This window comes from Paroedura picta, chromosome 7 (assembly GCF_049243985.1).
Source record: "Paroedura picta isolate Pp20150507F chromosome 7, Ppicta_v3.0, whole genome shotgun sequence".
Taxonomy (NCBI): Eukaryota; Metazoa; Chordata; class Lepidosauria; order Squamata; family Gekkonidae; genus Paroedura; species Paroedura picta.
In genome coordinates this window covers 5660871-5680081 of record NC_135375.1, presented here as the reverse complement: position 1 = coordinate 5680081, position 19211 = coordinate 5660871, and the positions used below count along the sequence as shown (strand labels likewise).

The window sequence follows — 19211 nt, the reverse complement described above, 5'->3', positions numbered from 1 at the left end:
CCTGGGCCCCGTCTCCCTAAGGGATCGCCTCTTTGAATATAGACCCAGAAGAGCTAGCAGCCACTGGCCTCAAAGAAATTCAGCTGGGTTCAATCACAGCCAGACCCTTCTTGGTCCTGACACCTGCCTGGGGGAATAAGCTCTCAGTAAACCTTCAAGGATCGCTGCCCTGCCGTGGCAAGGGGCTTGCATAGCTCAGTGAAGCTATGAGCTATGCCGTGCAGGGCCACCCAAGACGGACAGGTCATAGCTGAGAGCTCTGACAAAAGGTGATCCACTGGAGAAGGAAATGGCAAACTACTCCAGTATCTTTGCCATGAAAACCCAATGGACAAGTTCAAAAGGCAAAACAATATGATGCCCCTCAGGTCGGAAGGTGTCCAATATGCTACTGGGGATGAGCAGACGGCTAGTACAAGTAGCGCCAGAATGAATGAAGCGACTGGGCCAAAGCCGAAAGGACGCTCAGTTGTGGAAGTAACTGGTGGCGAAAAGACAGTCCGATGCTGTAAAGATTTTTATTCCATAGGAACCTGGAACGTCAGATCCATGAATCAAGGCAAGCTGGACGTGGTTAAACAAGAAATGACAAGACTGAACATCGACATTTTAGGAAATGGACAGGAAAGAACGGGAGAACAGGCAAGTTTGGCCTTGGAGTACAAAATGAAGCAGGGCACAGGCTGGTAGAATTTTGTCAAGAGAATACAATGGTCATAGCAAACACTCTTTTCCAACAACCCAAGAGACGACTCTACACATGGACATCACCAGACGGTCAACACAGAAATCAGATTGACTATGTGCTCTGCAGCCAAAGATGGAAAAGTTCTATCCAGTCAATAAAAACAAGACCAGGAGCTGATTGTGGTTCAGATCATGGGCTTCTTGTTGCAAAATTTAGGCTTAAATTGAAGAAAGTAGGGAAAAGCACTAGGCCACACAGGTATGAACTAAATCATATCCCCGATGAATATACAGTAGAGGTGACAAATAGATTTAAGGAATTAGATCTGATAGACAGAGTGCCTGAAGAACTATGGACGGAGGTTCGCAACATTGTACAAAAGGTAGCAACTAAAACCATCCCAAAGAAAAAGAAATGCAAGTAAGCAAAATGGCTGTCTGAGGAAGCTTTACAAATAGCTAAGGAGAGAAGGGAAGTGAAAGGCAAGGGAGAAAGAGAAAGATACACCCAATTGAATGCAGAATTCCAGAGAAAAGCTAGAAGAGATAAGAATGCCTTCTTAAATGAACAGTGCAAACAAATAGAAGAAAACAATAGAATGGGGAGGACCAGAGATCGTTTCAAGAAAATTGGAGATATGAAGAGAACGTTTCATGCAAAGATGGGTATACTAAGGGACCAAAATGGTAGGGACCTCACAGAAGCAGAAGAGATTAAACAAAGGTGGCAAAATTATACAGAACAACTATACAAGAGCGAGCTTAACATCCCTGATGACCACAATGGAGTAGTTACTGACCTGGAGCCAGACATCCTGGAATGTGAAGTCAAATGGGCCTTAGGAAGACTGAGCAACAATAAACTGAGCAACAATAAACAATAAACTGGAGAGCCAGTTTGGTGTAGTGGTTAGGAGTGCGGACTTCTAATCTGGCATTCCAGGTTCGATTCTGCACTCCCCCACATGCAGCCAGCTGGGTGACCTTGGGCTCGCCACGGCACTGATAAAACTGTTCTGACCGCGCAGTGATATCAGGGCTCTCTCAGCCTCACCCACCCCACAGGGTGTCTGTTGTGGGGAGAGGAATGGGAAGGCGACCGTAAGCCGCTTTGAGCCTCCTTCGGGTAGGGTAAAGCGGCATATAAGAACCAACTCTTCTTCTTCTTCTTCTAAAGCTACTGGTGGTGACAGCATTCCAGGTGAACTATTCAAAATCTTAAAGGACGATGCAGTAAAAGTGCTACACTCAATATGCCAGCAAATTTGGAAAACTCAACAATGGCCACAGGATTGGAAAAGGTCAGTTTACATTCCAATCCCAAAGAAGGGCAATGCCAAAGAATGTTCAAACTACCGCACCATTGCACTCATTTCTCATGCTAGCAAAGTTATGCTCAAAATTTTACAAGCTAGGCTCCAGCAATATGTGGACCGAGAACTTCCAGAAGTACAGGCAGGATTTCGAAGAGGCAGAGGAACTAGAGATCAAATTGCCAACATACGCTGGATCATGGAGAAAGCTAGGGAGTTCCAGGAGAACATCTACTTCTGCTTCATTGACTATGCTAAAGCCTTTGATTGTGTGGAGCACAACAAATTGTGGCAAGTTCTTAAAGAGATGGGAATACCCGAGCATCTTATTTGTCTCTTGAGAAATTTCTATGCAGGTCAAGAAGCAACAGTGAGAACTGAACATGGAATCACTGATTGGTTCAAAATTGAGAAAGGAGTTTGGCAAGGCTGTATACTGTCGCCTTGCCTATTTAACTTGTATGCAGAGCACATCATGAGAAATGCGGGATTAGAGGAGTCACAAATTGGGATCAAGATTGCAGGGAGAAATATCAACAACCTCAGATATGCAGATGATCCCACTCTAATGGCAGAAAGTGAAGAGGAACTAAAGAGCCTGCTGATGCGGGTGCCACAAGGAGGAAAGCGCAAAAGTTCGCTTGAAACTCAACATCAAGAAAATAAAGATCATGGCATCCGGTCCTTTCAATTCCTGGCAAATAGATGGGGAAGAAATGGAGATAGTGACAGATTTTATTTTCCTGGGCTCCAAGATCACTGCAGATGGGGACTGCAGCAAAGAAATTAAAAGACGCTTGCTCCTGGGGAGGAAAGCTATGGCAAATCTAGACAGCATCCTAAAAAGCAGAGACATCACCCTGCCAACAAAAGTGCGTTTAGTCAAGGCTATGGTATTCCCAGTTGCAATGTATGGCTGCGAAAGTTGGACCGTAAGGAAGGCCGAACGTCAAAGAATTGAGGCTTTTGAACTCTGGTGCTGGAGAAGACTCTTGCGAGTCCCTTGGACTGCAAGGCGAACCAACCGGTCAGTCCTAGAGGAGATCAGCCCTGACTGCTCCTTAGAAGGCCAGATCCTGAAGATGAAACTCAAATACTTTGGCCACCTCATGAGAAGGAAGGACTCCCTGGAGAAGAGCCTAATGCTGGGAGCGATTGAGGGCAAAAGAAGAAGGGGACGACAGAGAATGAGGTGGCTGGATGGAGTCCCTGAAGCAGTAGGTGCAAACTTAAATGAACTCCGTGGAATGGTAGAGGACAGGAAGGCATGGAGGATCATTGTCCATGGGGTCGCGATGGGTCATACACAACTTCGCACCTAACAACAACAACAACAACAAAACCTCAGGAACCCGTCAGAACTCAATGACTTACACAGAGCCTTTAAAACAGTTCTTCCAACAGGCTTGCAGTCAAGGCCAGCAAAACAGTTAGCATCAGATCGGCCTCCCTCCTATACCGCCCCTACCTAGGGTTCGGGCTTATACTTCTTGGAGATTTTTGAATTCTTTTAGAATGGTTTTACCACAACTAAACTGTATTATTGTGTATATGTTGTCCACCGCCCAGAGTCCATTTACAAATTTAAATGAACAAATTATTGAATACAGCCAAGAGTTAGGATTCAGGTGGTTTTGAAGGCCCATCCTGCACACACGGGATTATGCACTTTTAATGGTAGAGGACAGGAAGGCTTGGAGGATCATTGTCCATGGGGTGGTCTTGGGTCGGACACGGCTTCACACCTAACAACAACAACAATGTACTTTTGCAACTGGATTTTCCTTCTAAAGTGTACGGAAAGTGCATTATCCAAGGTGTGCACAATAGGCCCTAGATGAGACCTGCCTCTAGATCTACAGGGAGCAGCAACAGCAGCAGCAGCAGCAGCAGCAGCAGTGACAGGTGGTCTTTGGACTCAGCCACACAGGAGGCCCTGCACCCGAGGATGCCAAGCCCAAGCCCAGCTTTGGAGAACCAGCTGCCCAATCCCATTGCCAGCAACCCCTGATCAGGAGACCACCACAGCCCTTTGCCCCTTTCGGACTCCTTTACCGTCTTTGGGTCAGGGGCAGACAGGGTCTGGGTGCGCCGGCTCTCCACCATCTGCGCATGAATCCATAACACACAAGCTATTACGGAGCCGAAGTTCCATCCCCAGAGGCCCATCCCAAACAACATTAGACTCATGTTCTTCATGTGCTGCGTATGGGGAGGATTTCTGCTACTCCTCTCTCAGGATGGACTCACCTGGAAATGGGGCTCTGTATCACTCTCCCCAATTTGCTGCAGCAACTCTCCACTCGTCTGTCCCACTGCGCCTGCTGCTTGCAGGAGGTTCTGCCGTGGCTGGAGGAGATGGGAGAGGGTTAGGGCCAGCCTCCAAGGCCAAATTCCCACCTGTCACGACCCATCAGCCAGTCTCCACCAAATTTCAGGGCCTGGCTTCTACCTTTGTCCCTGGAGGAAGGTGAAGCACCCTGAGAAAGGCAATCCAGACACTACTTTACTCCTTCTTGGGAGAAGGGCCAAAGACAAACAATGCTATGACAAAGTCACATTAAGGGAACACGTAAGAAAAGCCCTGCTGGACCAAACCATGGGTCCAGCATCCCTTCACATGTGGCCAATCTTTCCCTAGGATGGCCCACAACAGGGCACAGAGGCTGAGGCCTTTCCCCGCTCAGAAAGAGCATGACACAGGGGATGGAGGAACAGGAGAGGCCAGCCAAAGGGATGTAGTCAGAGGTGTGTGTGGATGATGCCATTGCCTTCGGACAAGCTCTGTGTCGCTAACCTCCTTATTGTTTCTACCAGAATCCTGTCACACACGTCCACCCGCTCACTCACCTGAAGCTGTGGCGGCCAAGAAGTGTGCCTGATGTCAGAAATGGCATGGATGGACAGGCAGAAGTCCACTCTCTCTCAAGCAACACAAAACAGCTCAAGAGAAGGGCAGCCCTGGCCAAAGGACCAGCCTAGCAGTGGGGAGACCTCAGGTCAAGCCTCCCGTCACTGTGTCCCCCTCCCCATTGCTGGGGAATTTCAAAACAAAGGGGAGATGGAGGATGATGTTAGCCCACTGGCTTGGGGGGCAGGAAGACTTCTTCCCAGAATACCCCTAAGTGGCTTGGGCACAGAAGGTGATTTTAATCCCCTTGAAGCAGGGGGAGCTCTCTTTCAGGTTGTTCAGATGGGCAGTCTGAGTTGAGGCCAGGTGAGCTGAGAAATATGCAATAGAAACTTGCAGCCTCCTAAGAAAGGTGCCCACTCTACATTTAATATCAGATAGGAGAGTTTTAGCAGAAAGACAGAAAGATTGCGTTTCACCCAATTCCTTTGGGAGTCCTCTGCTTAAATCTGTGCTAGGCTAAAAGTATGCTTTCCAACATTGTTCCTTTAATAAATCTTGTATAGATTTGAGGCTAGCAGTGGTTCTCTGATCCACACAGTCCCCCCCCCAGCCCCCCCCCCAATCTCAAAAATACTAGGGAAAATGCAGGGTCAGGACAGGGAACTTGGGAAGCAGCTATTCCTGGGGGGGGGGGGGGGGCGGTTCCCTGCAGTAAACTGCTCATGTGCTGGGCTGCGAGATCTTGGAATTGGAAGGGGCAGCTAGGAGTCCTGGTCCTCACAGCAGGCAGCCCTGTACAATGATCAGGCAGTGGGGGTGGGGGTTACCAAGTGAGATGCCTTTATACCCCCTCAGGGAGGTGGCAACCAGCCAGAAAAGGGGATGGGGCAAGGCAACATAGTGCTTGCAAAGCAAAAGTGGGCCTGTTCCACCACAGAGTTCATGAGTGGACTCCTAAGCCAGCTGCGCTCTCTCAGGGACAAAGCCCTGAGCTCCTTGGCGGGAGGGAAATCACACACCAAATGTGTGGAGCCTGCTTCTGCATGCCCTGGCAAGGGCTATCAGCTTAAGCAGTTTTAACAATAGCAAATGCTTGAGCACAGCAACTTAGGGGAATCTCTTGACTCCATCCCTTGATCGAAGCTGTAAAGTAACATGCCTTTCATGCTTTACATGCGGGGGGACCTGCCTGACCCAGACCAGATGCGAGGCACTGGAGCCTGATCTGGAAAGACAACCCATCCCTGGTTCCACCCTCAAATTGACAGGCTCCCCAGCACCACCACAGCTGAGTGCTGTTCAGTGGGCCCCTCAACTGAGCTGGCAGGTCTCCAGGCAGGCTGCCCATTCCCTGACCTTCCACAAGCACTGGCACAGTGGAGGGCCCAGGAGATCCTAGCCAGCACACACCTCCTTCCAGAACCAGGGCAAGCCCTGGCCTTCAATTCAAACAAGTACCATTGACTGTGCCTTGTCCTGTTCCCTACAAAAGAGGGCTAGTAGAATGGAGATATCCAAAATAGAAAAATTCGACCAGTTGGCTGTCAAAAAAGCTTTCTGTTTTTATTTAGTGGAATAGGCTGCCTAAGGTGGTGGTGAGCTCCCCCTCACTGGCAGTCTTCAAGCAGAGGTTGGATACACATTTTTATTGGATACTTTAGGATGCTTTGGGCTGATCCTGTGTTGAGCAGGGGGTTGGACTAGATGGCCTGTGTGGCCCCTTCCAGCTCTGATTCTATGATTCTATTTATGATTGTACCTATTAATTGGGGGAAATGAATAAATTCAATTGTTAGTGTTCAATATGAGCCTCTTGTGGCGCAGAGTGGTAAGGCAGCCGTCTGACAGCTTTGCCCATAAGGCTGGGAGTTCAATCCCAGCAGCCGGCTCAAGGTTGACTCAGCCTTCCATCCTTCCGAGGTCGGTAAAATGAGTACCCAGCTTGCTGGGGGGTAAACGGTAATGACTGGGGAAGGCACTGGCAAACCACCCCGTATTGAGTCTGCCAAGAAAACGCTAGAGGGCGTCACCCCAAGGGTCAGACATGACTCGGTGCTTGCACAGGGGATACCTTTACCTTTTTACCTAGTGTTCAATAGATATTATCTTCATATCTGTGATACCACAGTTCTAGGCATGAAAACATAAATCAAACCAAAAACAGGTTCCGGATAAACAAAGTTTTTTTTCTCAACAGCCCACTTTCAATGGTTCCTTCTTCCTCAGTACTCTGGAGCAGTGGAGACCTCCAGGACATGCTGAGCCATGCTGAGGGACTGTATGTATGAAATATCTGATGCTATTGAGACATGACACATCATCATCATCATTTAGAAATAAAACATTGAAAATGGGCTATTGAGAAAAAAATTGTTTATCTGTATTAGTTTGATTTATGTTTTCATGCCTATAACTATGGCATCCCAGATATGAAGATTATATGTATTGAACATTAACAATCAAATGTATTCATTTTTTTCCCAACGAATTGGTACAATCATAAATCAAAACAGAACACCCTTCTGCTCCCTGGTTGCTCCTGTTCCTTTGACACCCACAAGCTTCTCCCACTACAGGGCCATCAGCCCAGCCCTGGCTACACCAAAGCATAATGCGATTCAGCTTGTTCCCTTCTCTCTTGACCACTCATGTCACCATCTCAGCCCAAACGGGTGTCTGCAGAGGGCCCTGGGGAAAAAGCCTGCCCTGGCCTCCCCACTCACCTCAGCACTGGCGGGCTGTGCAGTCTTCAGCAGCTCCGAGACTGCTCCGGCCAGGTTCTTGGCTGCTTGCAAGAGCTGCCGCCCATTGCCCCCCTCATCCTCCATGAGTGCCGCCAGCAGTTTGACCCCTTTGGACATCTCTGTCAGGTTGGAGGAGATGGTGGTGACAGCACAGCCCACAGCCGTGTAATCTGTCTCAGCAGGGTCACCCGCTGTCAGGTTCACCACGGAGGCCGTGCCTGCAGTGATGGCGTCCACCTGGGAGTGGATCTCATGCTTGGATTCATCCATTTTGTTCTTGCGCCATGCTTTGGAGGCCTGAAACAGAGCGGGGAAGGAGACTGTCAAGCTCTGTCCTGCTGCTCTTCCCTCACTAGAGGGAGTGCCAGCTTCTTACCACTCCCTCAGCCCCCACCCCACTCACCGCATCCTGTCCCAGGGGAGGCAGAGTCTCAAAGTCATCCAGATTGGACTGGGCAGCGTGCACAGCCTGCATGCTCGAGTTGATGGTGCCTGTCAAGGCCTGCTGCGCTGAGGTCTGCAACAAAAGGAGGTAGTGGGTCAGGATCCTGCGAACACTGTGGACAGGAGCAGTGTCTAGGGAGCGAGGGAGTTGACAGTATTTCGTCCGGAGAGCACAAGGCTGTCTTGAGCACAGGTCCCTTACCAGAGGGGGCATGTGTCCACGGTGCATCTGACCACTGGTCACCTGCTGCTGGGCCTGGGGCATGCTGCCCATCTGGAAGTTCTCTGGCCCTCCTGCGCCTGGACGCATGATAGCAGGAAGAGCCACTGAGCCATGCTCTACCTTGTTCACCTGGTTGAATTGCTGCTGCAGCACCGTGGACCTGCCAGGTGAGAGACACAGCAAACTGACAGCCCTGCCCCAGTCCAGGGCCAGGACCACCTCCCATGACTGCCTCCCCTACCAGCCATGGACTCTCACTTTAGGCCACACAGATAAGTCTGCATGCCCAAGATGCCACCCCCAACCTTACTTTTTAGGAGACACAGAGTCTTCGAGCATGGTGGATTCCTCATCACCCTCCGACCCAAAGTGGTCCTTGCTCTTTTTCTGTGGGCCAGAGAGCCAGTCAGTCACATACAAAGTGGCCTTCTCTTGAATCAAGAGCCCCATCCCCCATATCCATCTGTCCCGTGCTGGAGTGCCTGATGCTCATACCTGGAGAGGTTGGAGCGTGAACCTCGGCTCTTCTGCTCTGCCTTGGAGCCATGCCCCTACCAATGGGCCAGTCTCCTTGCTGGCCAAGGTGGGACAATGCCTCGCTACCCTCCCTGCCTCCTTATGCTCGCCAGCTGATCACCAGGACAAGGAGCAACCACCAAGCCCTGTAAGGCCACACAGCCTCCCCCTGGATCTGGGGCAGTGCCTGGCACCCCAGTCCATGTGCTGCCGTAGGATTCTGGCATCAACAGCTGAGCTTTACAGCCTTAGAGATGCGACCATTGCATCACATTCTGGGCCAGAATGAAATGGCTGCATCCAGCCTGCTCAGTGTCCCCAAGCCCTACCAGAGTGAGACAGCCCTCACAGGGAGCCCACCTCTCCTGCCTTCCTGACTGCCTGCAAGACTGGCCAGATCCCAAGTGGCAGCCCTCCAGTGCCCCCAGCTTCTCCAGGGCCTCCTTACCTTCTTCAAGATGATGTCAATGTAGCCAGCAATCAGCTGGGCAATTTGTTCCCCTTCTGTAGTTTGTACCGAGTAGTAGCCATCCTGGTAATCCCCAAAATCCTGCAGCAACAAAGCCAAAGCTGCGGATGTCATAGAAAGCAACTCTCTCGGAAGGAATGCCCCACCTCTGGAGCCCACCCGCTCCTTCTATTCCCACCAGAGGCTGAGGACAAGTGGGGGAGATGGGCCACCAGTAAGGGGGGGGACCAACCACTGGAGATAAGAGGAGCTGGCTAAGAGGGGAAGCATTACCAGTGTGAAGCTTTTGGGGGAAGCAGCCCAGCGCTTGATGTTGGTGAGGCTCCACTCCTGGATGACCTCCTTGGTCTTCTCATCCACTCGCATGACACATTCCTTGGTGATGCCCAGCAAGCGGGGGACCAGCTTGTTCTTTCCCTTCATCTTCTCCTGAGGGCCACACAAGAGATGGAGCCGCACAGGCTGCTTTCCCCCCACACACACACCCCTCAGGCACCCCCAGCAAGATCACTGATACCATGGGCCCCGGGAGGGTGTGCTCCCTCTCCCCCCTGACTCTCTAGAGTGACTCGCGTGAGCACACCTGAAGCTGTCGTAGACAGAACCAGACCTTCCAGTCTTGCTCAGGCTGGTAGCAGCTTTCCAGTGCCTCTTGCCTGGTCCTTTCCACTGGAGATGCTGCTGGGGACTGAACCTGGGACCACTGCCTACATGCCAAGCACAGGCTCTGCCACTGAGCCACAACATCTCCTCCGACCCGAGAGCAGCCCACAACTCACCTTGACTAAGAAAAAGGAGACCCCGTAGGTCTTGAGGGAGCGCGCCAACTTCACGTAGCGGACCTTGGCCTCAATCTCACTCATGGTGCTGCAATTCTTGTGGGCCTGCAAGCATAGCACATAACAAAGCTGGCAGCCAGCCTGTATCTCTGAATCCTCTTGTGGCACCCCCACCCTCCCACCCCAGGCCCATACCAGCACAAGCCAGGCAGGCTCTGCTCAAATAATGGCTGCCCCCACCACACCAGAGCAACTGCACCCAGGACAGAGAGGTAGAACCCGGCCTGAGTAACACTCAAGTAACTCAGCAGTGGGAGCCACCCCTGCACCTGAAGAACATGCTGGTATGATGCACATTGCATGCCGTAATGCATGCAATGGAAATTTAAAGAGCCAGTTTGGTGTAGTGGTTAGGAGTGCGGACCTAATCTGGCATGCCGGGTTCAAGTCTGCACTCCCCCACATGCAACCAGCTGGGTGACCTTGGGCTCGCCAGGGCACTGATAAAACTGTTCTGACTGAGCAGTGATATCAGGGCTCCCCTCCCTCACAGGGTGTCTATAATGGGGAGAGGAAAGGGAAGGCAACTGTAAGCCACTTTGAGACTCCTTCGGGTAGAGAAAAGCGGCATATAAGAACCAACTCTTCTTCTTTTTCAGACTGCCTTCCTGACAGACTCCCCACTGTCCATAGCAGGAGCCAGGTCAGACTAAGGAGCAGAATGTGGCTGGGACAAGCCAGGGCACACCCAGAGGCCCCGATTCCAGGATGCACGCACTGCCCTCTTTCCCTGACTCCTACTCACCATGAAAATCTTGCGCTCCCCCTTCTGTTTGATATACTCCTTGGGCAGAAAGTCCTTCAGACTGTCAGGATGGACAAAAAAACTTGAGACACTGGGAGATGAAGCAAGACCACCCTGCTCAAAGAGTTATTGTACACCCTCACACTGTGGAAAGGCATGGCCAAATCCAGGGGTGGGTGGGTGGTGGTTTATGACATCCTTAAGCATGTCCTCAGTTGAAGTCTGCCTCCCCCATCAGCAGAGACTTCCCCAATCCTGCATGTCACAGGATCCAGGACCCCCTACCCAGCCCCAGCCATGCTCACTCCAAGAATCCTGGCTTGTGCTTCTGCTCACTGTGAGGACCAAACTGGATCTGACACTGATACCCCGCAAACTCGCAGGCCTTGTCGAAGGAGACAGGGTGAGAGCCATTCAGAATGTCATCTCGGGCCTGCAGAGGGAGGCAGGGAGGGAGGGAAGGAGGGAGGGAAGAGGACAGTGCCTTGACATCTCCCGCCCAAGGCTCAGAACCACAGGACAAGCCTGCCAACTCTTTGCAGCTGGGCCCTCAGCCAACTCTCCATCCCTGCCAGGCTACACTAGAGGTAGAGGAAGGGGACACACCTGCACATAGAGAAGATTGAGCTGCACCGGATCACGTGAGTCCACGTTCTGGTCCGAGTAGAAGAACTTCCGCCGGAGGAGCAGTGTCTCACTGTCATCAATGCCTTGCTCACGCAGAGTGCGTCCATGATCCAGCCAGTTCACTGTACCAAGGGCAAGACGCGATGCCGTCAGCATGTCCCAAATGTCAGGCAGGCAGCTTCTCAGGGTAGCAACCACTCTGGCCCCTCCCGGTTGCCCTCTCTCATGGGACTCTCCTCTTGGCCTTGCTGACACTGCTTGGGCCCACTGGGGGGCAAGAGGGGACCTTCTCCCAGCAGAAGAATGTCAGAGGAGTCCCACTGGATCAGACCAGAAAGGGCCCATCTCACCCAGCATGATGTTTCAGCCAGCCTTCTGCCCTGGAAACAAAGCCTCTCCTGATGCACTTTGTGTGGTGGAGGGCTCACATGTCCTTTTCCTCCTCCTCTCCATTTCCCCACATTTAAGACATTTTTTACCTATTAAAGGGACTCATAGAATCATAGAGTTGGAAGGGGCCATACAGGCCATCTAGTCCAACCCCCTGCTCAACGCAGGATCAGCCCTAAGCATCCTAAAGCATCCAAGAAAAGTGTGTATCTAACCTTTGCTTGAAGACTGCCAGTGAGGGGGAGCTCACCACCTCCTTAGGCAGCCTATTCCACTGCTGAACTACTCTGACTGTGAAAATTTTTTTCCTGATATCTAGCCTATATCGTTGTACTTGTCGTTTAAACCCATTACTGCGTGTCCTTTCCTCTGCAGCCAACGGAAACAGCATCCTGCCCTCCTCCAAGTGACAACCTTTCAATTACTTAAAAAGGGCTATCATGTCCCCTCTCAACCTCCTTTTCTCTGGGCTGAACATTCCCAAGTCCCTCAACCTATCTTCATAGGGCGTGGTCCCTTGGCCCCAGATCATCTTCGTCGCTCTCCTCTGTACCCTTTCAATTTTATCTACGTCCTTCTTGAAGTGAGGCCTCCAGAACAGCACACAGTACTCCAGGTGTGGTCTGACCAGTGCCATATACAATGGGACTATGACATCTTGTGATTTTGATGTGATGCCCCTGTTGATACAGCCCAAAATGGCATTCGCCTTTTTTATCGCTGCATCACACTGCCTGCTCATGTTTAGTTTACAATCCACAAGTACCCCAAGGTCCTCTTCACACACATGCCTATTCCCCATCCAGGAGGCATGCTTTTCATTTTTCTGACCCAGATGCAGAACTTTACACTTATCATCATCTTATGGACTCATCATCTTATTGCACAGTGGATACGCTTACTCAGGAGTCTTTGATGAGGAACTTTGTCAAAAAGCCTTTTGACTACTGGATCACCTTTATTCATGCACTACTAGAGTTTGGGTGAGGCAGTGCCTCACTTCCCAGAAGCCGTACCTATTTTTCTCTCCCTTGTTCCTCAGTATTCTTAATAATTTTCTCTTTCACAAGAGTTCCTACTAGTTTACCTGGGAAAGATTTTAGGTTAAGTGGATTGCAATTTCCTGGATTCTCTGTTCCTTTAAAAAAAGTTGTTCCTCCCAACCCTACGGTACAGTGACAAATTACACAAACTTGTATTGACCAATGTGATCCAGAGCTCCCCACCCCCATTTTCCATACCACCGTCAGCCCCATTCCTCTGCCGCCCCTGTTGCCACTACTGATGCCAGGCATCTTGCTGAACAACGCGTTCCACACTCTCCCTTGCCTACCCCGCACTCACACTCATCATCCGTATGCAGCTTCTGCTTGAGTTTCTCCATCTTCTTCTCATCCCTCAGAAGGGTCTTGTCTTTCTTGAGGGTGCCGGTCTGCTCCTCCTTCTTCTCCTCCATGATCTCCCTCACAAGAGAGTATTCATCATAGTTGGTGATCCCTGCAAGGGGAGAAGTTCTCTTGCCAACATGGCATGGCCTGGCACCCAGCCAGAAGACAGGGGCAGCACAAGTATCCCCATCAAGAGCTAGGGACCGAAGAATTCTTTCCAGCATGCGCCGCCGAAGCCAGCTTTGGGTGCTAGGAACAGCTCCTCCTTCCCAGTGAACACCTGCCCTGCCCTTTGCTCTCACCAATCCTGGCACAAATGGTCATGAGCATGTCTGTCACCGTCTTGGAGTCATCCACCATGACAGTCTTGACGGTCCCATCCAGCATGCGCACCTTCAGAGGCCTCTGCTTCTTCTTGTACTCCATGGTGTCCTGAAAAGGACAGAGCCAAAGGACTAGACCAGCAGCAGCAGCAGACTGCTATAACAATCGGGGGGGGGGGGGTTCACCCAGGAGTGCTGGGCAAGGGCCTTGGGGTGAAGACCGCAAGTCAAGGGACCTCCAGTACCATTCAAGGGCCTTCCTATCTGGAGACTGAGCCACTTACACTATGAAGACTGAAGAAGGGACTTACCCCATTGCGTAGCATGTAGTAGTCCAAAGCCTTCCCAGCCTCCAGCCAGATCCCTTTCTTCGGGTCCTCATCCGATAGAAACAGGCCGAAATCATTGGCTGGAAAAGAGCAGTGACTCTCCTGGAACATTCACTTGAGGCCAGAACACATACCAGCAGCTATGCCTTTACATACGGCTTGAGTACTTAGGGCTGCACAGGCACGTGAGCCTTTCAAGAGGATACACCCAATCCAGAGCAAAATAATAATAATACTCTGGCCCTTTCCTAATCAAGGAACAGTGTTTAGGAGGCCAGTTTTCTGTGCACACAAAGAGATCCTGACAGTACATCTGTGCTAAGGCAGATATTGAATCGTAGCCTGTCTGTTCAAAACACAAGACCTGCTGGAGTCTCTGGCCTGAGTTCAGCTCAACAAGCCATGGCAGAAAGGAGGAAGCACAGCAGCAGCAGCAGCTGTGAACCTGCCTTTGAAAACACAGAGCTCCCTTTCCCTGAACCAACTTTCACTGCTGTCTCCTTAGCTGTCCAGTCCCCACAATGTGTCTTCATGGGCCAAGTCAACACCCCCATGACAGCGATGCAATGGAGTTGGCTGGAGGAAATATTGTGAAAAGTCATTCCCATGGGAGTCAGGCCCCCAGAGATCCTGCCAAGGGTCAGGTGTGATTATTAGGATGCAGGGAATTATAGCTTGTCTCTGACACATCTGAGAAATGTAAAGATCCCATGTACATTGACAACTTTCAGGGACAAGGACTAGAATTGGCTACATTTGACCTCTACAAGAACCACTTTTGATTTGTACTTGGGCAGTATGGTCAACTGGTATTATGCTGGGCCTTGAGACTGCAGGTCAGAAGCCAAGAATTTCTGGCCCACCTTTTTGGACTTCAGGAAAGCAAGCTCTTTAGTAATAACAAATGACACCTTAGGCCAACTGCCAGGTTGCCTACAGAATAATCCCATTCCACAGGCAAGGCCTGGCGTCTCTTCCATGCAGCAGAGAGATTCTGCTTTCTCTCCTAACTGAGCATCTTGGCCAGTGTTCCGAGGTCAAAATCAGAGATCAGCCTCTTGTTATTTGCATGCAAGATCAGAGGTCAGTCCCTCAAACAGCCAGCCATACCTGGGGTCCGGTCTGAGTCTGAAGAGGGAACACACAAAGACTAAAGCCACAAGGCCAGCCAGACACGCACACCCATTCCATAATTCTGGCTTCAGGAGACTGGTTCACTTGACCCCAAGGGGACAAGAACTCAAAACGGAAGGTATCCAGCTGTCTTTCCTTGTCAGAAACGGGAGCCACTCTGGCCTCAGGAAATGGACACAACCTGGCCAGCTGGCCTGTCACTTACGCTGCCCCATTTGTGCCTCAGGCACCCGCTCCCGGATGATTCGGCAGGCATCATACACCATGGTGGAGGGCTCAAACTGCATCGTTTTGACCACATTGCCAATGCTGATCTTGAGGGACAGGGCAACCATGGCAGCTGATGGGGTGTCCCCACTCCTGCTTCACCTGTGAGAGATGACATGTTATTACTGTGGGATGGGAGTGAAAAAGGGAGCGTACTTGTGCATGGTGAGGGCTGGCTGCTGCAATATGTGTCTCAGGGCATGCGTTGCAGAAATCACAGGATAGAAAGAGGTGGATATAAAGCCAACTTGGGCCTTTCATTCCTCCCTCAAGAAAGGCACTTTATGCCCCTTGACACATCTGCGGGCATCCATCCATAGATTCAGAATTGAAAGACCTCTAAGAGTCATCTAGTCCAACCCCATGCAGAATGCAGGAAATTCAAAACTACCTGCCCATGCACAGTGGACATCTCCATGTCCAGATGATACCAACCCCCCCCCCCCAATTGAATCCCTGACCAGTCTGACGTGGAAGAAATTGGCCTTCATTGGCAATTGGCATTTCCCTGGACTTGCACAAAAAGGCCATAAGAGCCAAGCACCGACACAGTCTGTTCTACCCACCCACTTACAATCTGCCTAAATTCACAGAACCAGCACTTCTATCAGATGGCAATCTAGCCTCGGCTTACAATCTTGCCTCTTCCACTGAGGAGCCACTCTTAACTGTCAGGAACTTTTTCTGGGTTTATTTTCATTTATGTTTATTTTATGTTTGGATTGTATACCGCTGCTCCCAGCAAGCTTGCTTGCAGTGGTTCACAAAAATAATATAATTATTCAATAAAAAACACGTAATATTAAATACTTAGTGCTTCCAATATATGAGAAAAGGTGGTAAGGGCGGAGCGCTGTCTGGGCTGGTGTCCGGGACCCGTCCAGTGTCTGGACACCGCTTCCAGCTAAGCTGGCCGCATCCAGCACCACAGTGCCCAGCCATCCAGGGGACCGGGACCACTACAGCCAGCAAAGCCTGCCGCTCTGACCAGCCACCAGCCCAGCCGCCTGCCCCTAACCTCGCCCATGCCACCACCGCCCACATGCCTGCCTGCCGGCCACATCACCAACACCAACACTGACCCATCCAGGTAGGGCAACACAGCAGCCGCTGTGCCCTCCTCCCCCCACTAGCGCCCATTGCATCCCTGCATGCAATGGGCTTTCTTGCAAGTATTAATAATAATCCTAAGAACAATCCCCAACTTTATATAGCATAATAATAATCATCTGGCAATACACAATTAAAAATTAAAAACTTGTCACTATGCTTTGGGCCACTGGAATCGGTCCAGATAACAACCTATGATTGGCAGTAAAGAACAGAATAACAACAGGGAGCAAATCATCCAATGGCTCCTGGCTTGGTCTAGCACTGTGAACAGGACGCAAGTTACACTATAAATCCCTCGGCTCTCCTGCTGCTACTTGGAAAAAGGCCTTTGCCAGGTCAGAAATCATGTTCATCAGGCTCTTTTGGGCCTCCTGGATATGACTTCTAGATTGGTCCAGGTGTGCCAAGCCTGCCTTTGGGCCCAGAAGCCTTTGGGGGTAAGCCTTTGGTCTGTCCACTATATCCCCTGGGCTTGACTCAGCCTCCAAGCACTCAGTGTTCTGAAGAAGAGGCATCACCCACATCTGCTGGACTCAAATAACCCACATTTCTCCCATTCCTGGCCTTGGAACACCAAGTCTCCTACCCAACAACTGCTGCTAGTAAAGTCCTCTTCGGGCTGGCCTTCGCTCTCCCACTGGAAAATCCTTCGACTGCAAACCCAGCCTAGAGCCCCAAACCTTTGGTCACTCCCATGGTAAAGGCCCCACTGCTGGCTTGTGCTTTCCAGTATCTGCTTCCCTCAGCCACAGCCCATTTCCTCTTGCCCTAACCATCCCTCCAGAGCCACTTCCTCTCCGAGACCAGCACGCCCTGCCATTGGCTCTTGGTCCCCTGCCCCAGCGCCTCCCTCCCCTGCATTGCACAAGAGACTGGCAGCTGCAGCCTTTGAACTGTCTCAAGGGCCCAGGGAATGCCCTAGAACAGGCAGTGGCCACCAAACTCTCGCCTTGTGAATGCAAATAGTTTCCATGGAGTTGAGCAGCATGGCTTCACTCCCCATTATCAACATTATGAGATTCTTTTTATCGCACTGCTTTAAATTCTGTGCCACCTCCAGCTTGCTGTAATGGTTAGGAGCACAGACTTCTGATCTGGTGAACCAGGTTTGATTCCCCACTCCCCCACATGCAGCCATCTGGGTGACCTTGGCCTTACCACAGCCCTGATAAAGCTGTTCTGACCAAGCAGGGATATCAGGGCTTTCTCAGCCTCACCCACCTCACAGGGTGCCTGTTGTGGGTTGAGGAAAGAGAAGGCAACTGTAAGCCACTTTGAGCCTCCTTCGGGTTGAGAAAAACGGCATATCATAGAATCATAGAATCATAGAATCATAGAATCATAGAATCATAGAGTTGGAAGGGGCCATACAGGCCATCTAGTCCAACCCCCTGCTCAACGCAGGATCAGCCCTAAGCATCCTATAGCATCCAAGAAAAGTGTGTATCCAACCTTTGCTTGAAGACTGCCAGTGAGGGGGAGCTCACCACCTCCTTAGGCAGCCTATTCCACTGCTGAACTACTCTTACTGTGAAAAACTTTTTCCTGATATCTAGCCTATATCGTTGTACTTGAAGTTTAAACCCATTACTGCGTGTCCTCTCCTCTGCAGCCAGCAGAAACAGCATCCTGCCCTCCTCCAAGTGACAACCTTTCAAATACTTAAAGAGGGCTATCATGTCCCCTCTCAACCTCCTTTTCTCCAGGCTGAACATTCCCAAGGCCCTCAACCTTCATAGGGCTTGGTCCCAGATCATCGTCATCGCTCTCCTCTGTACCCTTTCAATTTTATCGATGTCCTTCTTGAAGTGAGGCCTCCAGAACTGCACACAGTACTCCAGGTGTGGTCTGACCAGTGCCGTATACAATGGGACTATGACATCTTGTGATCAGAACCAACTCTTCTTCTTTAGAAAAGCGGCACACAAAAATGAGCACAAAGCTGGCCCAGCCAGACTAGCCTCCCCTCAGGCACCTGAGAAGAGCAATCGGGCTGCAGAAGAGAAGGCAGAGAGGAGAGGAGGAGCCCCAGCATCGGAGGCAGCCACTGCCCAACACGTAAATAAGGCAAGCGGGGAGCCTGGGACAGCCCACTGGGCAAGACTAATGCTTCCAAGTCCAGCAGGGGAGAAGGCAGCACCCAAGACAGGCTGGGAGGGAAGGGCAAGCGGACAGAGAGAGAGTTGGAGCTGGCATGGAGAAAGAAATCATTCCGGCCTCTCCCCTGCCTGGCCAGAACACCCCCTTCCTCCCAGTTCTCAATGCCAGTCGAGTTGGGAACCTGGGAAGGAAGTCAGAGCCGCTAGCTGGAGCCAGGAGGCCAATTCCAATTTAACAAGGGATGGGGAGGCCAAGGCACCGCACATCCAAGAGCCTCAAACCCCACCCCTGCAGAAACAGGCAAAAGGAGAAGCAACAAAAAGACAGCAGGATTGAACCCCTCCTCAGCCTGGGACACTGAGTTCCAGCTTCTCTCTGCAAAGGCTGCAGCTAGGGCAGTGTAGGGGGAGGGCCCAAGTGCCCACAGCCATTACTCTGCAGGAGGCAGCCGCTGCAGGGAAGTACGTTCCACTTGCTGCCGTTGGCGGGCGTCTTATTCGGAGACTTTCCAGGCCTGCATTCCTGAAGAGTTCCACAATGCTTGTGGCGCATTGGAGGTCTGGGTTCCCTATTGGTTGGCAGCACACTGTCAGAGAAGCTCAGAAGCACTGCTCCCTCTGGAAGAGACGTGCACTCAGCCAAAGGAATTCCAGAAGCATGCGGCACTTGGTGGTGGTGGTGGTGGGGGGGGGGGGGGAGTAAACAC

At 51.1% G+C, this 19211-nt stretch overlaps 1 protein-coding gene across 5 annotated transcripts in view; it reads right to left on the bottom strand.

Moving 5' to 3' along the window:
• The window catches only part of TLN1 (talin 1), an 86150-nt gene that overhangs the window by 39798 nt on the left and 27141 nt on the right, over nucleotides 1–19211 (bottom strand). For 2 of the 5 annotated variants that reach the window (XM_077346657.1, XM_077346659.1), the window contains exons 2-17: nucleotides 15231–15394; nucleotides 13874–13971; nucleotides 13542–13671; nucleotides 13196–13348; nucleotides 11441–11583; nucleotides 11140–11267; nucleotides 10835–10895; nucleotides 10030–10134; nucleotides 9524–9679; nucleotides 9230–9331; nucleotides 8576–8652; nucleotides 8245–8425; nucleotides 8002–8115; nucleotides 7578–7895; nucleotides 4251–4349; nucleotides 4056–4106 (exon numbers count right to left, since the gene is read on the bottom strand). In XM_077346657.1, coding sequence (XP_077202772.1) covers nucleotides 4056–4106; nucleotides 4251–4349; nucleotides 7578–7895; nucleotides 8002–8115; nucleotides 8245–8425; nucleotides 8576–8652; nucleotides 9230–9331; nucleotides 9524–9679; nucleotides 10030–10134; nucleotides 10835–10895; nucleotides 11140–11267; nucleotides 11441–11583; nucleotides 13196–13348; nucleotides 13542–13671; nucleotides 13874–13971; nucleotides 15231–15360 — 2046 coding nt within the window. In that variant the 5' untranslated portion in view covers nucleotides 15361–15394. Of the gene's footprint in view, nucleotides 1–4055; nucleotides 4107–4250; nucleotides 4350–7577; nucleotides 7896–8001; nucleotides 8116–8244; nucleotides 8426–8575; nucleotides 8653–9229; nucleotides 9332–9523; nucleotides 9680–10029; nucleotides 10135–10834; nucleotides 10896–11139; nucleotides 11268–11440; nucleotides 11584–13195; nucleotides 13349–13541; nucleotides 13672–13873; nucleotides 13972–15230; nucleotides 15395–16991; nucleotides 17153–19211 lie in introns of those variants that run through there. The other 3 variants (XM_077346660.1, XM_077346661.1, XM_077346658.1) reach the window with 2 other exon arrangements.